The 24434-nt window shown below is 34.4% G+C and overlaps 1 protein-coding gene across 1 annotated transcript in view; it reads left to right on the plus strand.

The window, feature by feature from the left end:
• LOC141394400 (CD2 antigen cytoplasmic tail-binding protein 2 homolog) overlaps positions 1–16547 on the plus strand; it is a 323405-nt gene extending 306858 nt beyond the window's left edge. The window contains exon 5 of the mRNA XM_073968675.1: positions 16365–16547. Within this exon, the coding sequence (XP_073824776.1) occupies positions 16365–16451 (87 nt within the window). The 3' untranslated portion in view covers positions 16452–16547. The remainder of the gene's footprint in view (positions 1–16364) is intronic.
• The last annotated feature ends 7887 nt before the right edge of the window (positions 16548–24434 follow it).

The following is a 24434-nucleotide window of genomic DNA, read 5'->3' on the forward strand; positions in this document are numbered from 1 at the left end:
TTAATATTGATGACATAGTTTTAGTTTAATGCACTAAAAATACATAATTTTATAATATCGATCTATATTGTACGCATACAACCGCTTAATGCAGAATTGGAAAATGTTCACTCCTGGGCGAAAAGTAATGCATTATTGTTATACCCATCCACGATGAATAATATGCAAAATGAAGAACGCACAATGATTAGTGCAAAATGACATCACTTAGAAAAACCACACAATTGAGTGGTAGTGGTAAAATAAGTCAAAAACCTTGGAATTGTCTTTAAAATGGAAACACCACTCACATATTTCTGCTAGAAAAGTATTTGGAATGCTAAAAAATATAGTTCATTCATTCCTGCTAAAGGAAAACAATTTTGATAACACAGTCGAAAAGTCATAACACTTTTGTATACACAATTGTTTAATGTATACCTGTCCGTGTACTCGATAATTTGTACTAATTATTACCAATTTTTCGAATTTTGACAGTTGTTTAATAGAGAAGTTGGTAAAAAATTGTTTCAGCAACAGTTAGTAAAAATTATCGAGTACAAGGACAAACCTTTCATGACACATTAGTCTTGTTGTATAGGATATAACTAAATATATTAAGAAAAATATTCGCCGCAATATTGTCATTAAAGTTGCCAAATGCACTATACATACCTAAAAGCCAAAGATTTCAAGGAATATTAATTTACAAAACGATGAAATTCCCCATCTGTCTCTGGGTTTGCTTACATCCTGATGTAAACTTTAAAAGCGCCATGTTTCTAGCACTACTTTCACAATCTGATTGGCTTTTTCTTTTTCCGGATTGTCGAGTAGAAAAATCTCACTATTTTTTACACGTAGAGCACTTTCATATAAGTGTTCGTTATTAGCAATTACAATTTAAAAAGTATTATTATATAACTTCCACGAGTGATTTAATCATATAAAATAATTTATTTTCCTTACAATTCGTTAATTCGAACAATTTGATAATTCGGATACCGCCGGAACCTGTGGTGTAGGGATTATCGCGAATGTACTGTATATATGGGAGCAATATCCAAATCTTAATCGATTCTTACCAAAATAGGGATCGCCCTAGGGCCAAAAAATCCCCAATTTTTATGCGAAGTGGTCTATAAATGTGACCTGTGCTTTGTTTTCAAAAAGACATGGCGAGATGGATAAGTGCGAATCTATGCAGATCATCAAAAGGAACTGTGGGTCTATTTCGTTTCATTTAGCATGTTGCAAACTCATTCACTAAGACATAATACCCTTAGGGTATTAAAATATAGTTATCAGTGAAATCATGAATAAAAATTCCGTGCAGAATTTGTTTCCTTTCCCCAATTTCACAATTTTTATTTCCGTATTTATGCCCAAAAAGGGAATATTTGTGTCGATTCGACTAGAATACGCCATAATGAAGCGAATCTAGTAGTTTCAACTTTTAACAAATATTGATTTTAAAAGAATTTAACTTTTTAAAATTATTTTCCGTGTGGAAAATTCAGAGGGAAGTATTCATGATGGCACCGTATATATTTTTATATGCTTTTAATAAAATATGCAAGATTTTATGTAATATTCAATATTTTCTTAGTCTTAATTTCTAGCTCATTTGTTATTCTGTCAGACAATTTTGGCCGAGCAGAAACTATCAACATATTTGGATACGTACATTTTGACATTTCTGATTGAGTTTTTGAACAAATTTGTATTAGAAAGCAACTTATGTTGTAATAAGAAGGCTGGGTTATAGGAAATTTTCTAAGTCTTTTAGTCCAGATTTATTGATGTGGCGGAATAATAATTAATAACTTGATAATCTGCTAAGAAATCGACGTTTAACGGCAATAAACTTAATTTAGAACACTTTTTGATGACTTTCCAAATCTAATTTGATGATTTTTGTCAAAAAAATTACTTGCATATTTTGCATTTTTTGCATATTTTGCATATTTTTTGCATATTTTGCATATTTTTTGCATATCTTGTGCATATGCAAAATATGCAAATATGCAAAAAAATAAAAAATATGAGCCTGTCATTGCATTCAGTTTTCTTCAAAACGAATTTTGGTCCAATCAGAATTTTCGTATCTTTATTAATAAAAAATATGCAAATATGCAAAATCCGATGTCTAATTATCAGCTTAACTCACAATTCACAACTTGTTTCACCACTAGTATTTCTAAAATAACTGTGGTACAACAGTTCTTTGACACAAACAAAACAAATAAAGATCTCACTCACTTCAATACAACACACAACTGTTTCTCTCAGTTATGGTAGGGTAAGTTCGCACACACAAAATCGTAACATAAATGCTACATTCATTCTCTCTTTTATAACAACAGTTACTGGTATGTATCTGTTGTATTTGCTTTTTTTACAAACAGTTCCATCAATGCACGTCTTTAGTGCCAATGTCTATAAATAACCTTTGGAAGTGGCGAGAGGAAACAACTTGTTTGCTCATTGGGGGCTTAAGTATGAAATTTGGACATTTGGATGCTTTACAGATTTCACAAGCTTTTATATATTGGCGTACATCTCACACAATTCCTGGCCAATATTTCCAAGGTTTTGTAAATACCTCCCTGTGAGGATATTGGCAAATCATGGGCTCTAGAAATACAGAACTACGCAGATTAGTCGGTACCCATAATTTTCATGCTTTTTTCCTGATCTTGGCTTCCTGAATAATGTTCAATTCTAATATAGACATATCCATCGATAACTTTTATGTCGGGATATTGGTTGTTAGAGTTAGAAGTAACTTTGTAACTTTTCGGGATTTCGAAAATGGGCAGAATTGAGATCGATTTCCGGCTCAACTATCTCCAGTCTATCCACTTCATCTATTGGAATCCGAGATAGGGCATCCGATACGATGTTATCTTTTCCCTTCCGGTGACTGACAGTGAATTTCAAGCTTTGCAGTTGGAAAACCCACCTGGCCAATCTTCCAGTTAGATTTAGTTGCTTCATCAACCAAACCAAACTAGAATGATCGGTGACTACTTCAAAATTCCTGCAGTTCTAAATAACACCTAAACCGTTTTATAGCCTCCAATGCCGCCAAATATTCACGCTCAGTTACGCTGTAATCCTCTGTGAGGAGTTCAGCTTTCTGCTCATGCTATGGGGCGTTCGTTCTTCTCGTTATCCAGCTGGACTAACACGGCTCCGATGCCATAATTGCTGGCATCACTTCTTCTTCTTTATTTGCATATTCGATCTCCGAATATAAGCGACCAATACAATTATATATAATTATCTGTTACAAATTTTAAGGTATGTTCATATATTTTCCATGATCTCCATAAACGCGTCTCTATTTCTGGCATCACTCAGTAGGGTTGAGATATTTTCAATGCCGGTCCATTTAAGAATATTGTCAATCAATGATATTTCTTTCCGTCCTCTCGATGGCTTCCCTTGTATTGTTCCAGTGATTATGGTTTGGAGCAGCTTGTATTTTGCGTTCCTCATTACATGTCCAAGATATGACGTTTTTCTTCTTTTTATTGTTCCAATGAGTTCCCGTTGACGGTTAACCCTCGAAAGTACCACTGAATTTGGTGCTAAATGTGTCCATGGAATGTTTAGGATACGACGGTAGATCCACATTTCAAAGGCTTCCACTTTCTTCATTTCAGCGGTTTTTAGTGTCCATACTTCTGAGCCGTACAGCAGAACCGACCAGAAATAAGTTTTAATAAATCGTATTTTTGTTTCCATGCTTATGTCATGACTACATAAAATATTTTTGTATTTGAAAAATGCATCTCTTGCCATTTCTATTCTGCATCGTATTTCTTTCGAGTTGTCCCAGTTTTCATTTATTTTGACGCCAAGAAATTTAAAGTTCTGTACTTTATCGATATGTGTATTATTTATATATAGTTCGGTTTGGTTTGGTACTTTGGTTTCTAGACCTGGTTATCACCATATATTTAGTTTTTGATGTTAATCTTTAACCCATACTTTTCGCTATAGGAACTTAGCCGAGTCAGAAGAAATTGTAGTTCTGATACACTACTCGGAATTAAAGTGGTATCATCTGCATATCGGATATTGTTGACGAATTTTCCACCAATATATACGCCTTTACGAGCGTTGGACATTGATTCTTCAAAAATTCTTTCGGAATAGATATTGAATAATAATGGCGACAATATGCAACCCTGTCTAACTCCTTTCGATATTGCAATGCATTCTGTCAGTTCTCCATTAATGTCGACTTGTGCTGTTTGGTTCCAATATAATTGCTTGAGGCATTGTAATTCTTTTCCTTGGATGCCAATAGATGTGAGGAATCCACAAAACATAGGTAAACATCTTTATGTACATTTCTGCATTTCTTAATTAACACTTGAATAGAGAGTAGGGCTTCTCTTGTACCCATGCCTTCTTTAAATCCAAATTGAGATAGTCCCATGGCTTCTTCACATTTTTTATAAATTCTGGAGTGAATGATTCTTAGAAAACTTTTGAGAGCGTGGCTCATTAAACTTATAAGTCTGTAGTCGCTACATTGTCTTTGGTGGCTTTTCTTTGGAATTGTGATGAAAGTTGATTTCAGCCAGTCTTGAGGGTATCGGCCTGAGTCATGTATGTAATTAAATAGCACTACCAAAAGCTGTAGGTTTTCGTCATCTATTAATTTTAACAATTCGGAGGGAATTTCGTCTGGTGCGCAGCTTTTTTTATTACGTAATAATTTTATTGCAGATTCCACCTCAGATTTAGTGATTGGGTTCCCAGTGAGCGATTGTTGGTTAGCTGGAACGTTGACCGATCGGTTATTGTCATTAAATATCTGTCTTATGTATTCACTCCACACTATTTTCTTTTCATTTGTATCAAAGACAGCTTTGTTGTTAACGTATAGTACTTTCGGTATTGACTTAAATCGTACTCCAGTCTTTTGTGTAAATTGAAGTCATCGTGAAGCTGTTGGAGACGTTCAATTTCCTGACATTGTCGATTGTATTTCTCTATTAAGCTCAAAATATAATTCATAATTTGTGTGTTTGTACTTTCGACGTTCTTCCATTAATTTGAGTATGTTGTTCGTCATGCATTCTTTATTTTTAGTTTTTTTTGTAGTTTCCTAGATTGTTGCTGGCAATAAATTTTAATGAGTGCTTGATAGAATACCAAATGCTCTCTACATCATCTCTGTTAATATTGTGTAGTTCACGATTTATATGTTGCTTCACAATTGTGTGTGTATCGTTGTTAACCCGTTTCTCGACAGCAAATTTTTTTCGCCCAATTTTTTTCTTTGATAGGGATATTTTGAAGCATATTTTCGTCATTAAGAGATTATGATCGGATGTGGTACATCAGCTCCTGGATATGTCGATGTTCTCTTTATGCAAGAAAAAAACCGTTTATTTATGATTATATAATCTATTTGATTCCTCACGATGTTATCTTTCCGATCTTGTGGAGATTTCCAAGTATATAGTCTTCTTTTTGGAAAACAGAAAAATGTGTTTGTTATGTTCATTTTATATTCTTGGCATAGTTGAATGAGTCTATCTACTCTTTCATTTCGATTTCCAAGTCCATATTTCCCTGTTACACCTGATACCGGTTCTTCTCCAACTTTTGCGTTGAAGTCGCCTTGTATAATGTTTATTTCGTGGGATTTCGTCGTTTTCAATAAATATATGATCTCATCATAGAATGCTTCAATTTCCTCATCGCTTTTATCTGCAGTTGGCGCGTATACTTGTGTTATATTTATATTCATTGGTTTTGCTTCTATTTTAAGGAGCATTGTTCTATCTGATTTTGGTATAAATCCTTTTACAGAACTTGCAATATTGTTTTTTACTATAATTCCAACTCCATTCCTGTGATTGTTATTCTGATTGCCAGAGTGGTATATCTTCATATTGTTGGATGTGAAATCACCATTATCGGGCCACCATGTTTCGCTTACACCCAATATGTCTATTAGGGTTATGACTTTTTGACATTTTTCCTCAAAAATGATTTCCTGTAGCAGAGATGAATGAACTTTTGCCTATTAATCACTATGCTATCGTTTATTCCATTGAAATATAAAAAAAGTTCACGCATAAATCGATTTTAAAAAAAATAATTTTTTGAAAAAATATATGAAATGAAAAAAATTTTTTTTCAAATTTTTTTTTGTTGCACAAATGAATAATTATAAGCCCACTAATAACTATAATAACGTTTATTACATTCAAATATTAAAAAAAGTCGCTAAAAAAGTCACTCTGTTTTCAAATTTTTGTTTTTAAATTTTTTGTTTTTTGTTAAAAAATTATATTTTTGAATAAAAGCGTTTACGACATTTTTACGATTCTCAGAAATGAAGAAAAATAGTGAGAAATTTTAATTATCTCATGTGGCTCTAAAGTTTATTTTCAATTATATATCTGTTTTCAGTGACTTCAAGAAATTGTCCATAATTTTGATAAATTCAAATTTTAAAATCATTTTGTGCGTGAGGTTTTTTCACCGAATCACCTTATAATTAAAATTTTATGTAATCTTATGGCAAAACTCATCACGCTATGATACAGGGATATGAGGTTGTAAAAAAGTCATAACCCTAATGTCTATGTTATAATGGTTCATTTCGTTTATTGTATTAGCCAGTTTTCCCGGTTCGTAGAGACTACTTACATTCCAGGTACCGATATTAAGATTTCTTTTGGTTTTACCTCCGGGGATTCTTAGCACCCTTGTGTTGCCGGAGACTAAGGGCCGTGTATTTTCTTCATAATTGTATGGTTTTCGAGGGAGAGATACTTCAGCGGTTTCCCCTTGCCATTTTTTATTTGCAATATCTTAGAATTTAAAATATATATATTTAGTTGTTTAATAAATGAGATTATCAATTAAATAAAAACAAAAAATTCATTAAATTTACGTCAGAAGTGTGTCAATATTAGATAACAGGTATTTCTTTAATTTGTCTTTAAAAGCCGAGATTCTTTCTATATTCCTTAAAACCAACGGTAATTTGTTAAACTCGCTTGGTCCAGCAAAGCCAATTTTTTTTTTTCGATAATGTTTATGGATCTGGGTCCCCTCGTTCGTATAGATTTGAAAACATACCTTAGTATGTGCTGCAAATATAAGCCTCTTACTGGCAATAGACTTTTGACTACATCCTTGTAAAGTGTTACTGTTGGATATCTTATTGGCAAGTTAAACACAACTTTTAATGCTTTGTTTTGTGCACGCTGCAAATCTTTTAGTGATCTACTCTCCTTAGTAGCATAAATTCCTGGCATGTATGTTAGATGAGAATGTATTAGTGCTTGATATATCATAAGCTTACTCTTAGTCATTAAATGTCGTCTAAATTTATACAGAATACCAGTAGCTGACGAAATTTTCGACTTTAACTCGTCAATATGACTGTTTCACGTTATTGTTCATCAAGAGTCCCAAGTATCTCACTGAGTTAGACTCAGTGATTCAAATTCCATCTATGTGAACCGCCATTGTATCCCCGCTCTGGTGCGGTTTGAATCTTAAAAATTTTGTTTTCGATGAACTCAAAACGAGTTTGTTAATTCTTGCATACTCTGCTAATAATACTGAGTCGTATTCAATTTGTGTTTGTACCACTTCTCATCCTTATATGTATAAAATAGACTAACATCATCGGCATACATCACAAGTTTCCCAAAAAATTTCATGTTTTTTAAATCATTGACTTAGATCTTGAATAAAAGAGGCCCAAAACACTTCCTTGGGGAACTCCATGTTGAACAGAAAGCCACAAACTTTCCTTATCGCCAACTTTTACGTACTGGAATCGGCGCATTAAAAATCTTCGAAAAATTTTATGGTTTCGCGCTTAAATCCAATATATCGCAGTTTTTTAATTAGAATATTATGATCTACGAGATCAAATGCTTTTGTGAAATCGTAAAACACTCCAGCAACTCCTTTAAATCCGGCATCGATTCCATTGCATACGTATTCCATGATATTGAAAACAGCTTCATCAGTACCAGAAGCTTTCCTAAAACCAAATTGATCAATGAATAAAATGTTATTCTCATTAACGTAAGAAGTAATTTGCTCAGAAATAAGTTTTTCAAAAACTTTATTCACTACGGATATTATTGCAACAGGCCTAAAATCTTGCATACATCTAGAATTTGGTTTCTTCTTTTAATCAATCAAATGCCTCTTGAGCCTCAGGTGTCCATACAATTTTTTTCTTTGTGGATACCACCTCTGTTGTTGGGAGTACCTCAGTTGAGAAATTCTCAATAAAGCGGCGGTACCACCCAGCAAATCCAAGAAATCCCCATACTTGCTTTAGATTTGTAGGGACTGGCCAATTTTTAATGGCACTCTTTTTCTCGGGATCTGTTGTTATTCCCCCATCTCCAATAACGTATCATAAATAATTAACCCTTGTAACACAAAATCTTATTTATGTTCAAAGTGAGATTCGCATTCTTAAATTGTGAAGCTATTCTGATTAAGACTCCTATGTTAGTTTCAAAGTCATCGGCCCTCGATCGATGGTAGAGGATATGGAGTGCTCCAGAGACCTTGCTTTTCGAAGCTTGGGAATAACTTTATTATTATTTATTGGCTTGTTACAAGGTTAATGGATACTTTAGGTCATCATTTCCTCTGGTATCGATTTCTTCGGAATCAACTTTTGAACTGACCGTAAAATCAGAAATGTCGATTGCGTTATTTAGCGCAATTATATCGACAACAATATCATTGAGTAATTTAAACGTTTTGCAAAAATCTACCCCAGTATTAATCGTTGTGACAGAGAAGGGATAAATAACTTAAGAGGTTTCTTTTGTCCCTTAAATGTTACTTCACCATCAAGCCAGCCTATGATTTTCACTTTGTGGTATTTGTGACAAACAGTCACTGTCATTCTTTGGAAAACTTTCGTTTACTTCAAGCTGTTTGGATTCTGTTCCACTTTCGGAACAGATGGTCTGAAGTTTTTTGAACGTTTTGCAAAAATCTACACCCAGTATTAATCGTTGTGACAGAGAAGGGATAAATAACTTAAGAGGTTTCTTTTGTCCCTTAACACGTTCGCGGACACCCAATTTTTTCAGAAGTTAGTTTTTTTGTATTTATTAAATAATTATTAGTCCTATTACAATTTTTTATTTATTATATTATAGATATTGATAAAATTAATGGTACTATGTACTTTAATCGCAAAAACGTACGATTGTATAGAAGTAAATGACAAAAAATTGACTTTGGAAATGAATGCTATAGCATTCACGTCCGCGAACGTGTTAAATGTTACTTCACCATCAAGCCAGCCTATGATTTTCACTTTGTGTGATTTGTGACAAACAGTCACTGTCATTCTTTGGAAAAGTTTCGTTTACTTCAAGCTGTTTGGATTCTGTTCCACTTTCGGAACAGATGGTCTGAAGTTTTTTGAGTTTCTTGTTAAACTTTTCTGTCCTGGAGGCAGTTTTCCCAGTGGTGGCCAAATTCATCACAATTCCAACAAAGGAAAGGACCTCTAATGGCTTCAATGGATGAATCACAAGATAGCTGGTCATCCTTTCTCAAGTCATCATCGTTTCCAATTTCCGCGATTTGTTTACGTTGTGGAAACGCATTATTTCGATTTAGGAGGTTGCGTCTAACGTGCTCATCATTAAGGAAATTCTCCATTTGGCAAATATAATAGTTCTTGTCTTATTTCCGGACAAAGGTTTCTTATAATATTTTCTATCAGCTCCGTTTCAGGCATAGGGGAATCTAATCGATCAACTATTGAAGAGAGGTAGGTAATGGGCCTATTATCTTGTGATAAGACTGCTCCTAAAATGTATTTCGAGGTGTCAAAGGTAAGCTCAAAAGATTTATTAAAATCTGGATGTTGTTGGACTATTTCGTCTGACACTAAACAAGTCTTAAGCTGTTTAAAACTTTTAATTTGTTCGGAATTTAGTTCTACGTTCATTTTCATTGACTTGTTTCTCTGAGTTTTCCCCTAAGTCTCGTCCCATCATGGATGTTAACGATTTGGCTATTTGAGCATATCCCCGTATGAATCTCTGATAATGCCCAGTCAATCCTAGGAACGAACGTATATCGTACACCGTTTTGGGATGCAGAAAATTTACTATAGCCGTAAGTATGTCCGGGTGCACAGAAATCCCTCCTTTTTCACATTAAGAAGAAGTTGAGTTCTTTCAGGAACTCACTTTTATCAAAATTAACCTTCAGGTTAGAATTTCCCAGCGTACGGAATATTATTTCTAAGTTCGCAATGTGAAGAACTTTTATTCTTGCCAAATACTAAGATGTTGTCGATGCAAACGTAACATCGCTTCCCAATGTGATCTCTGAGAATGTCATCAAGTGCTCTTTGGAAAATTTCTGAAGCATTTCGTAGTCCGAATGGTAATCGTGAGAATTCAAACGCTTAATTTTTGAGGAATTTTGTGAAATCCGCTTATCAAATGTACGGTGGAAAAATTCCTTTGCTCTCCCAAGTTAGCTAATGCCTTGTTCATACTGACGGTAATTCGCTCTCTGTTCGTTGTTCGAGCCCAAATTATGTACTAATTACTTCATTTTCCATAAAAAATTCTGAGCGCGAAGAACGATTTTTGTACATAGTTCTATTTATATTACTCTCCGAACGACGATAAAATATGTCCCATCTCTAACAAATGAGAGTATTTATCGAAAAAATTAATTTTTTAAGACAAAATTAAAAATATAAAAATTTATGAAAAAACCAACATTTTTAGAAAAACTGCAAAACATGAATGTAAAGTAAAAGGTGGAAGGATTAGTATACATTAAAACCATAGAAAATTTTGCCTTCTCTTGAAAACACCACAATTTTAAGAAAATATAGAAAACATGAATGAAAAGAATAGGATTTAAAATTAAATAGATGTTTGAAGGAAAGAAAATTATTTTTCCAGTTCATACGAACTAATTTTGAATTAATTTTGGTTGAAACTTCGTTTAAAATAAGCAAACGAAATGTATGAAAATATGAACTATGTTGGTATGAAGTATGCACCATGTCGTATGAACGGGTTAATTCGTATACGTAATTCTGAGAGCGATCAACGGAATTAAAGTACTGGTATGAACATGGTATAAGATGTCTGGTATAAGGAGGGTATCTATCAGGGTTTGTCACCTCGTTTAACTTCATATAATCAATTATCATGCGATATTTCTTTACACCATTGGATAGGGATATGTCTTTGAATAAACTGGATTATCATTAGTTTTGTTAATTTCAGTTTGTACTACTGTTGAATAAGTGAGCTTTTTGTTTGGGTCTGCAAATAACTTTGGGTATTTATTCAGATTTTTTTTTTTAATTTCGTTCCCATCCTCGCGATTCAGCTGGTTCAGACGTAGGCTGATGTTATGAATTGCGTTTATTTTTAGTTCCTTCAAAGGAAATTTTCTATCCTTCAGAATTGTGAAATATGATCTCCACGTACAGATTATAACATTTAATGATTTCAAAGTCTCATTTCCAATTATCCCATCGAAAGTCTCTAAGCCAGGAGGGATGTAAAATTTTAGTTTTCCTGTCCTGCAATCGAATATGTCTATGAAGCTATGGCTTTCAATATTAACTACACCGCCTACAGAAATAACAAAAATGGGGTTTCGTTTTTGAAAGGGTTTCTGATGAGTTTGCCATTAATATAATTTTTATTTGATCCGGTGTCTATTAAGAATTTCAGTTCGTTGCCATTTTCCATACTGAATGGAAGGTATGGAAACGTAGAAGCTTATCTAAAAAATTAACGTTATCCACCATTGCTTGTTGTTCAAGATCCTCTTCGTACTCTTCGTCATAGCTGACTCCATATTGCCGTTCTGTCGATTCTTCACAATCAGCTAGTATATTATCTTCATGAACATTGGCCTCGATGTTGAACACTCTTTGCTGCTTCTGCGTATGATAAATGATGATTTTTATAATTTTGTCGTCTGTCTGTCGTTGATAGCACGATTCATCTGTGGTCTATTCTGTAGAGTTGTATAGTTCATGGACGAACTAGTTCAATTGAGCGATTCATTGAAAAGAGCGTATGAACTAGATCAGTCGATATAGTTCATTATAGTTCAATAGTTTACTGAACTATAATCAGTCGGTGACCGTAAGATCAACGAACGATTCACAATCTAGTTCAACATGTCGTTCACAAATACATAAAGTGACGGCGTCGTCTATGTTAAGGGATGCCTTTGTAATGTGATCAGTTTGTTTATGTTTTGGATCAAGGTACATGGTATAGCTGTCCGAAAATGAAGATTTCTACAAAAACATACGAGACATAACATATTACAATATGTCGAATCCAGATTCAATCAGCCTTTTTGAATAGAAAAAAGGGAAAAAATAAAAAGAAACACACACACACAAAGCTTTTTTGCAATGACAATTTCTACACACACACACACAACATACGATTTTTTTGCCAGCCACCTAAATGAAGGATGTTTTTTTCTAAAATTAATTAATCTTTCTTTAAGAATGCAATAAAACTATGCAAATGTAATATTTTTGTATGGAGTAGTTAAATTATATTAGTCTTTTGTTTGTATTTGGTGCATGTATGCGTTTTCATCAAACGACCGATTAAGAGTCGGTGAACGATTTTGATCCCAATGATTGAACTGGACAGTGAACTATGAACTAGATTACTGACCTAGTTCAGTTTAAAGAGCTGAGCTATTGAACTAGATCTTTCAAATGAACTAGATTGTACAACTCTACTATTCTGATAGTCCACTCGTCTGGTCTGGATGGATTGTTCTACATCCATTGGGACTGCAGGTTTTGGTGGAAGAGGAGGTCTGTGTCCAACAAACTGATTTTGTCCAGAGTGATACATCGCTGGAAGGTATGGAATATTTCCAGTTCCTCGGTATTTTGAAAAGTCTGATATCGATTATCAGTTGGACCTCTACACCTTTGTTCATTCTGAATATTCCTATCCTCAAACGTCTGTTGAGGGTAGAATTGCATGGTAAAATTTGGTAGTGGGCTTCTATTTGGTTTAGGCCCTTTTTCAGTGGCATGTTGGATGCGAACAGGCATTGAGTGCCTGAGGCAACTTGTTGGGTTCGTTATACTCAACAAACTCAGAAGGTAACAATTTAATCCTCGTATGAAAGTGTCCAAACCTTTGTCCCTATAAGTCTGGGTCAAAACTTCCAAGCTCTAAACAGTCGATCTTATCCAGGATCAGTGATAGGTGGTGGTAAACCTTCATGTAAAATTCAGTAACTGTTTGACCATCTTGACATAAAACCGTCATCTGGGGCCTAATTACGACATTCGATCTATCGAGAATTTGCTCGTGGATGCGAACAGGCATTGAGTGCCGGAGGCAACTTGTTGGGTTCGTTATACTCAACAAACTCGGAAGGTAACAATTTAATCCTCGTATGAAAATGTCCAAACCTTTGTCCCTATAAGTCTGGGTCAAAACTTGTTTGACCACCTTGACATAAAACCGTCATCTGGGGCCTAATTACGACATTCGATCTATCGAGAATTTGCTCGTGAATGAAAAAATCGAACTATGAAAACCTATGTGTTTTTCAAAGAACATTAAGAGGGAAGATGTTAAAAAATGTGTTTATTTTAAAGCAAAAACAAAATTATTGATTAAAAATGTAAATATTTGCTGAAATCATTTAATAATACTTTGTGTAATAATTTCGGAAAGAAGTTGTGCTAGAAAACTGTACGAAATGATTTATTTTTTAAAAAATGTTTCACATTATTGTAACAAATTGCTAATGCATATACCTTAGTAAATGTACAAGTGGTTGCGCGAATAGGTTTTTATAGTTTGATTTGTTCATTCTCGAGCAAATACTCGATCGAATGTCGTAATTAGGTCCCTGATATTCCAAAGTCGAAATATCACTTTTGTCCGATAAGTATAGTACTAAGCATCTCCTAATGGCCTTCGATATGACTCCAATGTAGGGATAATTAAGTAGACTTTCGATTAATCGAGTTTTTGCAGTCAAACCTCTAAAAATCGTAGTCGACTTTTGGTTGGAAGGAAAATCGCATAATCGATAATCTTGTGATCGATTTTCGAGTATGCCCATAAATTGTTGAGTGGCGATTTTACAGTTTCAAAAGAAAACTCGAAAATCGACGAATAGTCGATTATAATCGATTTTGCGCGAATAGGTTTTTATAGTTTGATTTGTTCATTCTCGAGCAAATACTCGATCGAATGTCGTAATTAGGTCCCTGATATTCCAAAGTCGAAATATAATTTTTTTCCGATAAGTATAGTACTAAGCATCTCCTAATGGCCTTCGATATGACTCCAATGTAGGGATAATTAAGTAGACTTTCGATTAATCGAGTTTTTGCAGTCAAACCTCTAAAAATCGTAGTCGACTTTTGGTTGGAAGGAAAATCGCATAATCGATAATCTTGTGATCGATTTTCGAGTATGCCCATAAATTGTTGAGTGGCGATTTTACAGTTTCAAAAGAAAACTCGAAAATCGACGAATAGTCGATTATAATCGATTTTCTGTGGTTATGAAAAATACGAATATCGAGTTTTAAGACAATAGTTGTGTCTTTTTACTTTTTCAGTAATAATTATTCAGTAACTTATTTTCAGAGAGTAAGAGAGATTTTACTCTTTGATACAAAAATAGAGAAAAACTACAGCATTTAGTAAAATTTAGCAAGATAACAGTTGATAACCAAAACAAAAACATTGGCGCCAATGCATGAAAGAAAAACTAACTCCAAAGCAATGAAAAAGTTCTTCAACTTTAAGCAAAATAAATAAAAAATTATTAATATATTAATAAAATAATCATTAAATAATAAATATTTATAGTATTTTTTCCAAAATAATCCAATAATCGATTTTTCGATTTTGGTATAAAATTAAAAATGCGATTTTTTGGGTTTGGCTTACCATTACCTATCCCTACTCCAAAGCTGTGTCAGTTTCTCCCAGAACTTTATGTCTTATGCTTGGTTTACATTTACGAAATCCACTCGAATTGAACTGTCAAGTCCTTTGCGTATACGTATATAAATTAAAACTCATCTGAAATCCATTGGATTTCATGTGACGTTTAATCAATGGAATTGACAGTTTAAATCGAGAGAATTTTGTAAATGTAAACTTACTATTATCGTATTTAGGATTGCGAAGAGTTTCGCAATTCCTTTATGAGGCTCGTAAATGTTCATAATCCTATCTACCGCCTTCCTCCATGAGGTAAATTCACCGGGCATTCCTGCGAATTGCCGCAATGTCTTTACGATGTTCGGAATTCTTTCACCCTCTGAGATATCCCCAGAGCTGACTATACTGATATCTTCTGTCGTGCCAACATCCTCCCCACTTTTAGCTATGATCCGAGCTAGTTTTTTTTTTTTTTTTTTTTTTGAGATTCGGAAAAGGTTTTTCCCCAGAAGATGTGGAAGCAGAATTCGACAAACTCACAGCGTCAACTTTCTATATTAATTAGTCCAGCGTTGAAAAATATTAGACAAGATATAACGTCACTTCTGTAAGTTTAGCCCATTTTTATTTATTTATTATTTAATGATTCCCTTCCGATCACTCAACACAGACATTGAATTTGATTGATTTACAATACGATGGTAGTGATGCTACTCTAGTTTTAAGTAAATATGTTTTTACGTGATTATTGCGAATTATTGCTCGATTTCCTGGTGAAGTAATTCATGAAAATTGCGAAATATTGAAAAAATAAAACAAAAATGAAACCACCTCGAGCTACATTAAATCAATAATTTCAAAAATAAGTATAAAGGTCGAATAAAACCAACTAATCATAATAGTTTTGCATATTGTTCAAAGAGTACACACACACACACATACACAGATTGTGTATATTGTTTTGAAGTTTTAGGACAACTCGAAAGAAAAAGTTTAAACTGACACAAAACTTTACCCAACTTTCCTAATTAAACCTTGTTTCTTAATGTAGCGAATTGCGGTACGCACATTTCACTACCTCGAGCTAGATTAAATCAATAGTTTCAAAAATAAGTATAAAAATCATAATAGTTTGGCATATTGTTCAAACAGTACACACACACACACAGATTGTGTATAATGTTTTGAAGTTTTAGGACAACTCGAAAGAAAAAGTTTAAACTGGCACAAAACTTTACCCAACTTTCCTAATTAAACCATGTTTCTTAATGTAGCGAATTGCGGTATGCACATTTTCACTACTACTTCCTCCAATTGTTATAACTGAATTATGTTATTTCTTCAATGTCATTATTATAAATATTTTGAAATAATTTTTTATTTAAATACATATTTTTTTCTATTTTAGGGTGCAGACAAAAATGGAGAAACTCCAGATGGAAAAAGTTATGCTGAAGCTGCGGAAAAAGAGGAGATTAGGAAACTGCTACTCTGAACTCTCTCTCTCTGACAATAAATATTAATTTATTAATACATTATAAAATTTATATTTATTAATATAACAAGTGACATTTTTTGCAGTTAATTTAAATTATTTGTAGTTTCAGTGTAAATATTTTGTAAACCAAGAATGGGTGTTTCTAAAAGGTTTCCCTGGTTATTTAATCTTGTAAATCCTATAAATTTTTGAAGCAGCTAAAATAATTTTTTTTCTAAAAAAAATTCCTAACAATGTACATACTTCATTAAAAGGAAACGCAACTACTCATTTCTCTCCATTTATTTATTGGTGCATTGTTAATAAGATAATTATAAACTATTCCCTGTTATCTTCTATACACATGGTATTGTGTATTAATAGTTGCATTTTTTACATCTTAAAAACCAACATCTTTAGAAACAAAAGCTATTGTCAAAAAAGACTTTATAGAATTATATAATTTTGTCGGTTGGAGGAATGCTATTGTGTGGAAATTTTTTAATAAACTTTTTTATAATATTAAAAAACCTATTATAAGCAACTACAATGTCTAAAATATAATAAAAAATATACATAAAAAAGTTGAAATCTTATACAAGGCCCATATTTGCATATCGTGCATATTTTGACATATTTGCATAAAATGAGCATATGCAAAAATATATACAAGAATTTGTGGTTAAAAAATCTCACCGAAATGGCTGAAGTGTGGTATTAAGTCGTCGTTATGGGTATGTAACTTTACACCTGAAATTTGTCCGCATGGGTCCACGTCTTCATATAGTCCCCATAGAACGGTACCTCCCGATTTCCAATATTTTGAAGGTTATGGCCTCAACATCACACTTAAATGGCTGACATTTTGTATAAAGTCTTCGTTGGGAGTATAAAACTTTACACCTGAAATTTGTCAGTATAGGTCCACGTCTTCATATAGCCCCTATAGAACGGCACCTCCCGATTTTTGTTATTTTGAAAGTTGTAGCCTCAATATCTCACCGAAATGACTGAAATTTAGTATTTAGTCTTCCTTGGAGGTATACAATTTTCCGCCTGAAGTTTGTTGGTATAGGTCCACGTCTTCATATAGCCCCCATAGAACAGTACTTCCGGATTTCTGGTATTTAGGTTGTGGCCTCAATATCCCTCCAAAATTGGTGAATTTTGGTATTAAGTCTTCCTTGGGGGTATAAAACTTTCCACATGAAATTTGTCGGTATAGGTCCACGTCTTCATATAGCACAGATTTGTATAGGCATCTGTATAGGTCCACGTCTTCATATAGCACAGATTTGTATAGGCATCGATATGTAGGGACGTATATTTGCCTTTTCGTAACCTACATATGTTTATTTTCTCAGGAATGTTGATTGCTGAGAAAGTTAAGATAATAAGACCAGTCTCAACAAGTTCATCTACTTTTTTTAGAATTTGTTGCACTTCTTCGACGTTCTGAGATTTTAGTTCACTTAAAATTTCATTCTCGGGAATTCCACAGATAACATTTTTATAAATGGTGCAATTAGGCGGTTGTGCTATTTTCTTTCAACTTTTATCTCATTAGAGAGATATTAATTGAATGAGTTTTGTAGCTTGTATTGAATTTTTTGTTTTTATTAATATTTCTCCACTTGTTTCGCGCCGGCTATCCGCTGAATAAAATCAAAGCATAAAATCGAATAAAAATGTATGAAAAATATACGAGGTCGGTTTGGGCATGGTAAGATAACAAATTTGCCTGGCTAGCTCATCCAGGAGGTAAGTTCTCAACCCGTTATTCTTCAGCGCGCGAACATATTAAAATAAGCATTCCATGCCACGAAAACCAAACGTTTATTAAAAAGTAGATTTGATTTTAAATTATATTGCACAATGTCAATTCTAAGTCATTGATGCACCTTACCTGTTACCATTTGTGGTATGACGAGGTCTAATGTCATACCTAGGTACACTTGTCCCACCCTGTCACCTATGACATTATATGTACCTTTAATTTACAATGTCCCTTAATGTGACCTTCAAATCCTAAAAGCCTTGGTTACCCAACATTCCTTTTAAATGCGAAGTCAGTTTAGCATTTCATATTTATAACAAAATTCATTTTATTGAACATAATTCATAATAATATTTAAGAAAAATAATTGAAATTAAAAATGAAAAATTAATTGCATATTTGCATTAATTATTAAATTAATTAAACATAAAAAATAGAAAAAGGGAAAAACTAAGAAAGGCTAAATGTCAAAAATATTGTTTAAAACAATAACCCCATTTTGTGCAATCGCACTAACCAAAAAGTCTATTAAAAAGCCTGATGATTGAGCTCAATAATCTAGCACTCGAAAAAATTACCCATTAAAATATTATATTCGGGTCAGGTCTAAAAATGTTTGCTGGGTTGTGTTCTAATATTTGACACTCATCTTCTTTTACAAAAACATTAAACTATTTCTTAAATCCCAACGGGATGTTATTTACAAAAAAAATATAAATAAAAAAAATGTGTGTCTATTTATGTACATGAAGGTCAATTATGTACCGTTATGTACAGAAAACAAGAAATTCAGGAAAAGCAAAATTTCAGAAATGGCAAAAATTTCACTAAACCCAAAAAATATGTTTAAGTATGTATTACATACATACAAATATGTAAATAGGTCGGTTATGAACCGTTATTCATGGCAAACAAATATTTTATAAAATGTCAAAAATTCGATAAGAGAGAAATATTATGTTGTTGTTGTTTGTTATTGTTGACCTGGTAAATTTTTAATATTGATGTAGATGTTTCGGCTGAAGGTCATTAAAAACTCAGTGTTTTAATTTGATTTTATTTTTCCTTTTTATTTATCCAATATTTCGATTGTCATCGACAATCATCTTCAGGGATATTTAGTTTGGAAGAAAAGCGTCTACGTTAAATTCGCGTAGACGCTTTTCTTCCAAACTAAATATCCCTGAAGATGATTGTCGATAATAAATTATGTGTGTGGATATGTCCAGATAAACCACGCTTGGGAGGATTTCTTCTTTGCGGAAGTCTTCTGTGGCTTGTGCAATATAGTTATGTCGTCACACATCCAATATTTTTCCTCGGGCACTTTATCCAATAATATGTAGTAAACTGCACTCGTTACAAATTTGGAATTATGCAGGCACAGCACGGATTTAAAATAATGATGTCGAGGCACTATTGAACCTAATCGAAAAAAAATTATTTTATTTCCGCACTCATAAATCACCAATCTGTTTTCTTCCTTACCTTGCATAAAAATGCAAAAGAAAATTATCACAAACTCTGCTTTGTTTGTTGAAGTCTCGTTGTATGAAAGAAAGAAAGATCAGTGGATCACTATATAAAGTCTTTTTGGCATACATTTATTTACTGTGTTTAATAAAAAGAAAATGCCGACTTCAAAATAAATATATTTTGCACTGACTAAATTTATTTAGCGCGAGGGTATTTATTTTTTTTTTTTTTGTCCGCCTCGTTCGAAACTTTTTATAAAATGATCAGTGTGAGATCCAATTTGACATTTACTTGCACATGCAAACATATGTGTTAGTTAATGCTATTGGGTTTGTCAGTGATGACAATTGCAGTGTTGCCACTAGTCCGCCTTAATGATTGGCGTAAGCGTATATCATCGCGTACGACATCAAACATATTAAGGTCGGCACAGAATGGACGTACTCAATATAAAATGAGGCGATCCGTTTCACACTCCAGAGTTGTTTGCATGTACCCAGCAAAAAGTTTGCATCCGCGGATGCAGTTAAATCACTAGAACAATTGCTGCTGGAGTACATCTTTTCCTATGAATTCACCTATGAATTTTACAAGAGAGCGCTCAGCTAGGATGCACTCCATTTTGCTTCCACGGCACACAGCTAGGATGCACTCCATTTTCGATCCAAATCACAGCCATTGATGTAGTGTTTTGCATTGAATTTAAATGCAATATAAAGATGTTATAAAATGCAAGCCGTTGCAAATATCCCAAAATAAATAAAATACATTGCTTATTCGTGTTAAACAAGAATATTAACTTTATTACATTAACACAAATTATAAAAACTCTCCATTAAATTTGATCGTAACTAAGTTTACTTCCTCTACTCTGCTTTTTATGACATCGAAATTGATATTGCTTCATCATCCAAATGGTTTTTCATTTTTCCTCCTACTTCAGTTCAGATTTCCAAAAAACTCCAACTCCACTTCAAAAATAATTTGCGTCTCGTGAATTACAGCAATGGTTATAACTTTAGTTTGTATTTCTTTATTTTTTATAAAACAAATTCTTAGAACTTCAACACTCTTTCTTGTGTCCAGAAAAAAAGACTGCGACTGTAGGGATCAAAAAGTTGGCTTGCTTGTCTAGGGATCTTTAGGCGAGTGCTTCCAAAATGTATCGAGCGCAGTGCATTTTCATAACTCCGTGTGGACTGCATCGAAAGATGTATTGAAATCATAACTCTGCATTGCACTACTTCCAAACTTTTTTGCTGGGTATCGACTTCACCACATACATTATCAATTACTTTTTTAATTAAAAATGGATAAACGTTTTTTAATGTTTCATCGCTATTAATTCTTGTCATAAGCAAGAACTTTGGACCAATGGTGATATTTTTGAAAATTTTGTTTTTATCAACTTCGAACATAGCTGGATTTAGTATTGAATTCATAGTAGATTCACTTCAGAAAGAAACACTGAGTAGAGCTGACACGTTCGGTTAGTTTCGCAGTCAAATGAAGACTGAATCATTCATTCAGGTTATTGGTGTTTGATCCTTTAACTTTGGATAAAAAAAGGACGAGCTGTCGCCTTACTGTTTTATTGCTGCAATCGTCTGGTGAAAAGAAAGAAAGACGCAAATCACACTGCATCTCATAAAATATCGTCATCGACGCATTTTGAAGCATTTGATGCTTTATATGCATACCATTAGTCTGCCAATAATTGTGTATTTCTATGGAGTTTGGTGTTTCTCCATTAAATCGGGCATTTTCCGCAATTCACCGTGCGTACATTTCACATGACACATGCACTTCCCCTGCGAAGGCAATGTTAACATTAACGTTAACAGCATAGATAAAATATTTTTTTAATAACCACCTACACTTGTTAGATCGTAAGACTAACTAAACTCATTCACTTGGCCTAATAAACTCCTGGATTCATATTTAACTCTACAGAGCGTTTTGACTTTTTATTGTCATAAGCTGTTTGATACCCAGAGATCATCTCCTCTTTGTGTGGATCATCATCGTCTTGTTGCTCCTATAATTTACAGTCCACAAATTAAATAGAGGTTTGGAGGTTAATTCTCTAAGATTCCATATACTCTACCATAACCCCCTCCAGCCGTCTTCATGGTCCTTCGAGCCGGATTGTGGATTTTGTTTGTTCGTTCTTCTTTTCGGCGAATGGACCATGAAGACGGCTGGAGGTACTTGATGACAATCTCCACTTTTAATAACACCCTCATCACTCTGCGGACCGACTCCTCTATTGTATTAGATTGGTTATCAAAACCACACTGGACTTGGGAAACATTTATGGCGAACCGTACGTCACAAATTCATGAAAATACCCCGAGTGAAATACAGAGACATGTGCCCACAAACGACAATCTTGAAGATATTGGGACTCGAGGCTGCAGTACCCAGGATTTAATCTCGAACTTGCTCTGGTGGAACGGACCATCATGACTCACTACTCCCGAAATCAATTGGCCTAAAATCAAACCATTTAATTGTTCTTTAGGAAAACACGTTGTTCAAATATTATACACAACTTCAGATTAAGGTGACATTCTACAAAGATGCTCGTCATACACAAGGGCCCTTAGAGTCAACTCTTATGTTTTCAGATTTTTCTTTTGTACACACAAAGTATACAATCTACAGTATAAATTTGACTCAATCAATTTAACTTTGAAAGTGTTAAATTTTACAAAAACTAGACTCATTTTACTATCACAACGTAAATTCTATTTGGAAGAATACGACTCTCTTTCCAATTCTATGCCAATTTCTAAAAAGGGCTCACTACTAACTTTGAACCCATTTGTAGATGAAGCACGAATCATGCGTGTAAATGGACGTTTAGATGATTCATCCATTCCATATTGTGAAAAATTTCCTATTATAATCCCTGGAAATTCAAAGCTATGTAACTTATATTTGTCACATTTAGGTTAGGTTAAAGGACGCGCAGCTGTCGTGTTGGACAGCCCATCCACTCGGAGACCTTATGGTCCATTGTATCCATCCTATAGTGTGGGTTGGAGAAAATAAAAGAAATATATTACATAGAAGGTATCAAGGAAAGAAGTCAGTTAAATTAAGTACGTACTATGGATTGAAAGACATTGACAAGTTATTTTAGATAGGAGAGCGAGTGAGGAGAGTTTGCCACATTAAGGTTCTGTATTTTGTTCATGTTGAAGCCACTTCAGACCCTTGGCGAGAATAAGAAGTGTTGTCGTCTCGGCTTGGCAGAACGTTGTCAGAGATGTTATTGTATGTTCACCCATTGTTTGAATTCTACTGGTCATGAGCATTGGACAACGGCATAATAAGTGCTCAATCGTCTCTGTTTCTTTTTCATCTTCGCATAATCTGTAGTAGTCCGTGGAGTCATCTCTATCCCATTTGCAGGTCATTGATCTTATTCTGCAGTGTCCCGTGATTATTCCAACCATTAGTTTCAGGTCGGTTTTTTTCATAGAGAGTAGAGAAGTGGTCTTCCGCTTGGATAGGTTGGGCCAGATTGCCTTTGATACCTTACAGCCAGGTTCGTTGTTCCAAATCTGACCAGCCTTCTCCCTGTATACTTGTTCTAAGAGACACATGAAATGACACAAGGGTGGCTTGATTGAGTTATCGATTTCGATGTGGTTTGACTCAGATCCGCGACGCGCTGTTTGGGGGTAGCGTGATACCCCCAGCTTGGAGCTTACTAGTTCATTGAATTTGTTCCAGTCGGTTTCCCCTGGATTTCTAAATGGTGACTGTCGAGTACCATTAAGTGATAAGGAATTCGTCTTTGTTGATGAGGGTTATATCTATAACCTCCCCCTGATTCTATTTTGAAAAGTATAATCGTTTCCGCTGTTGCATATTCTAAGATTATGTTTTAAGATAAACTCGATTACGGACTCACCTCTGGCATTTGTGTCGCTGCTGCCTCAGTGGAAATGGTGAGCATTTGCATCACATCCTAGGATGATGAGGCAAGTGCTACCCATCTCTTTGACGAGCTTCTCGACGTCCTTGCCCGGTGGGTCAGGCCTCTCGAATGGCATATATATGGACGAGAATATGGTGGCTCTCTGATGGGTCCTTGCCGTCCTTGCCCGGTGGGTCAGGCCTCTCGAATGGCATATATATGGACGAGAATATGGTGGCTCTCTGGGAGCTGCATTCCATCCTTACAGTAATATCACCTCCGCTAAAATTAGAGAGAAATATTAGTTTAAGACTCTTCTTAGCAACTACACTGGTTCCTGGCTCCTGGATCAAGACGATGTCAACTTCGGATTTCTTGAGAGCTAGAAGAAGTCCAGCAGCAGCCGCTTTGCAGTGACGTAGATTAATCGGCATTATGCGAAGCGGCTACTGCTTCCGTTCCTCCACTCCTTTCGTCCTAGGCGGAATCTGATCCATCCTAGACCAAAGTGTAGTTTGCCCTCACGAGTCCTTAGGTAATATTGCCCCTGAGTGTCTATTGACAGCCTGATGGCAACACCTCCATTCTCCGGATTGTGCCTACCCAGATTCCAAGTGCTGGTCCGAAGATTGGGGTTTTGTCTGCTGAGGAGGTGGCACCCACGCTGACAACAATCTCCTGAAAGGGACCTCTTTGACACCAATGACTGCCAGTTGACACCCCTCTCAGAGTTCGCCAAGGCCCTCTATCGTGGATGTGAGGACTTTTTCCCCGCTTCACATAGTCTGCAGTAGTCAATGCCACTGTCGTCCCATTT

This window comes from Musca autumnalis, unplaced genomic scaffold, assembly GCF_047663935.1.
Source record: "Musca autumnalis isolate F117 unplaced genomic scaffold, ASM4766393v1 scaffold_2, whole genome shotgun sequence".
NCBI lineage: Eukaryota > Metazoa > Arthropoda > Insecta > Diptera > Muscidae > Musca > Musca autumnalis.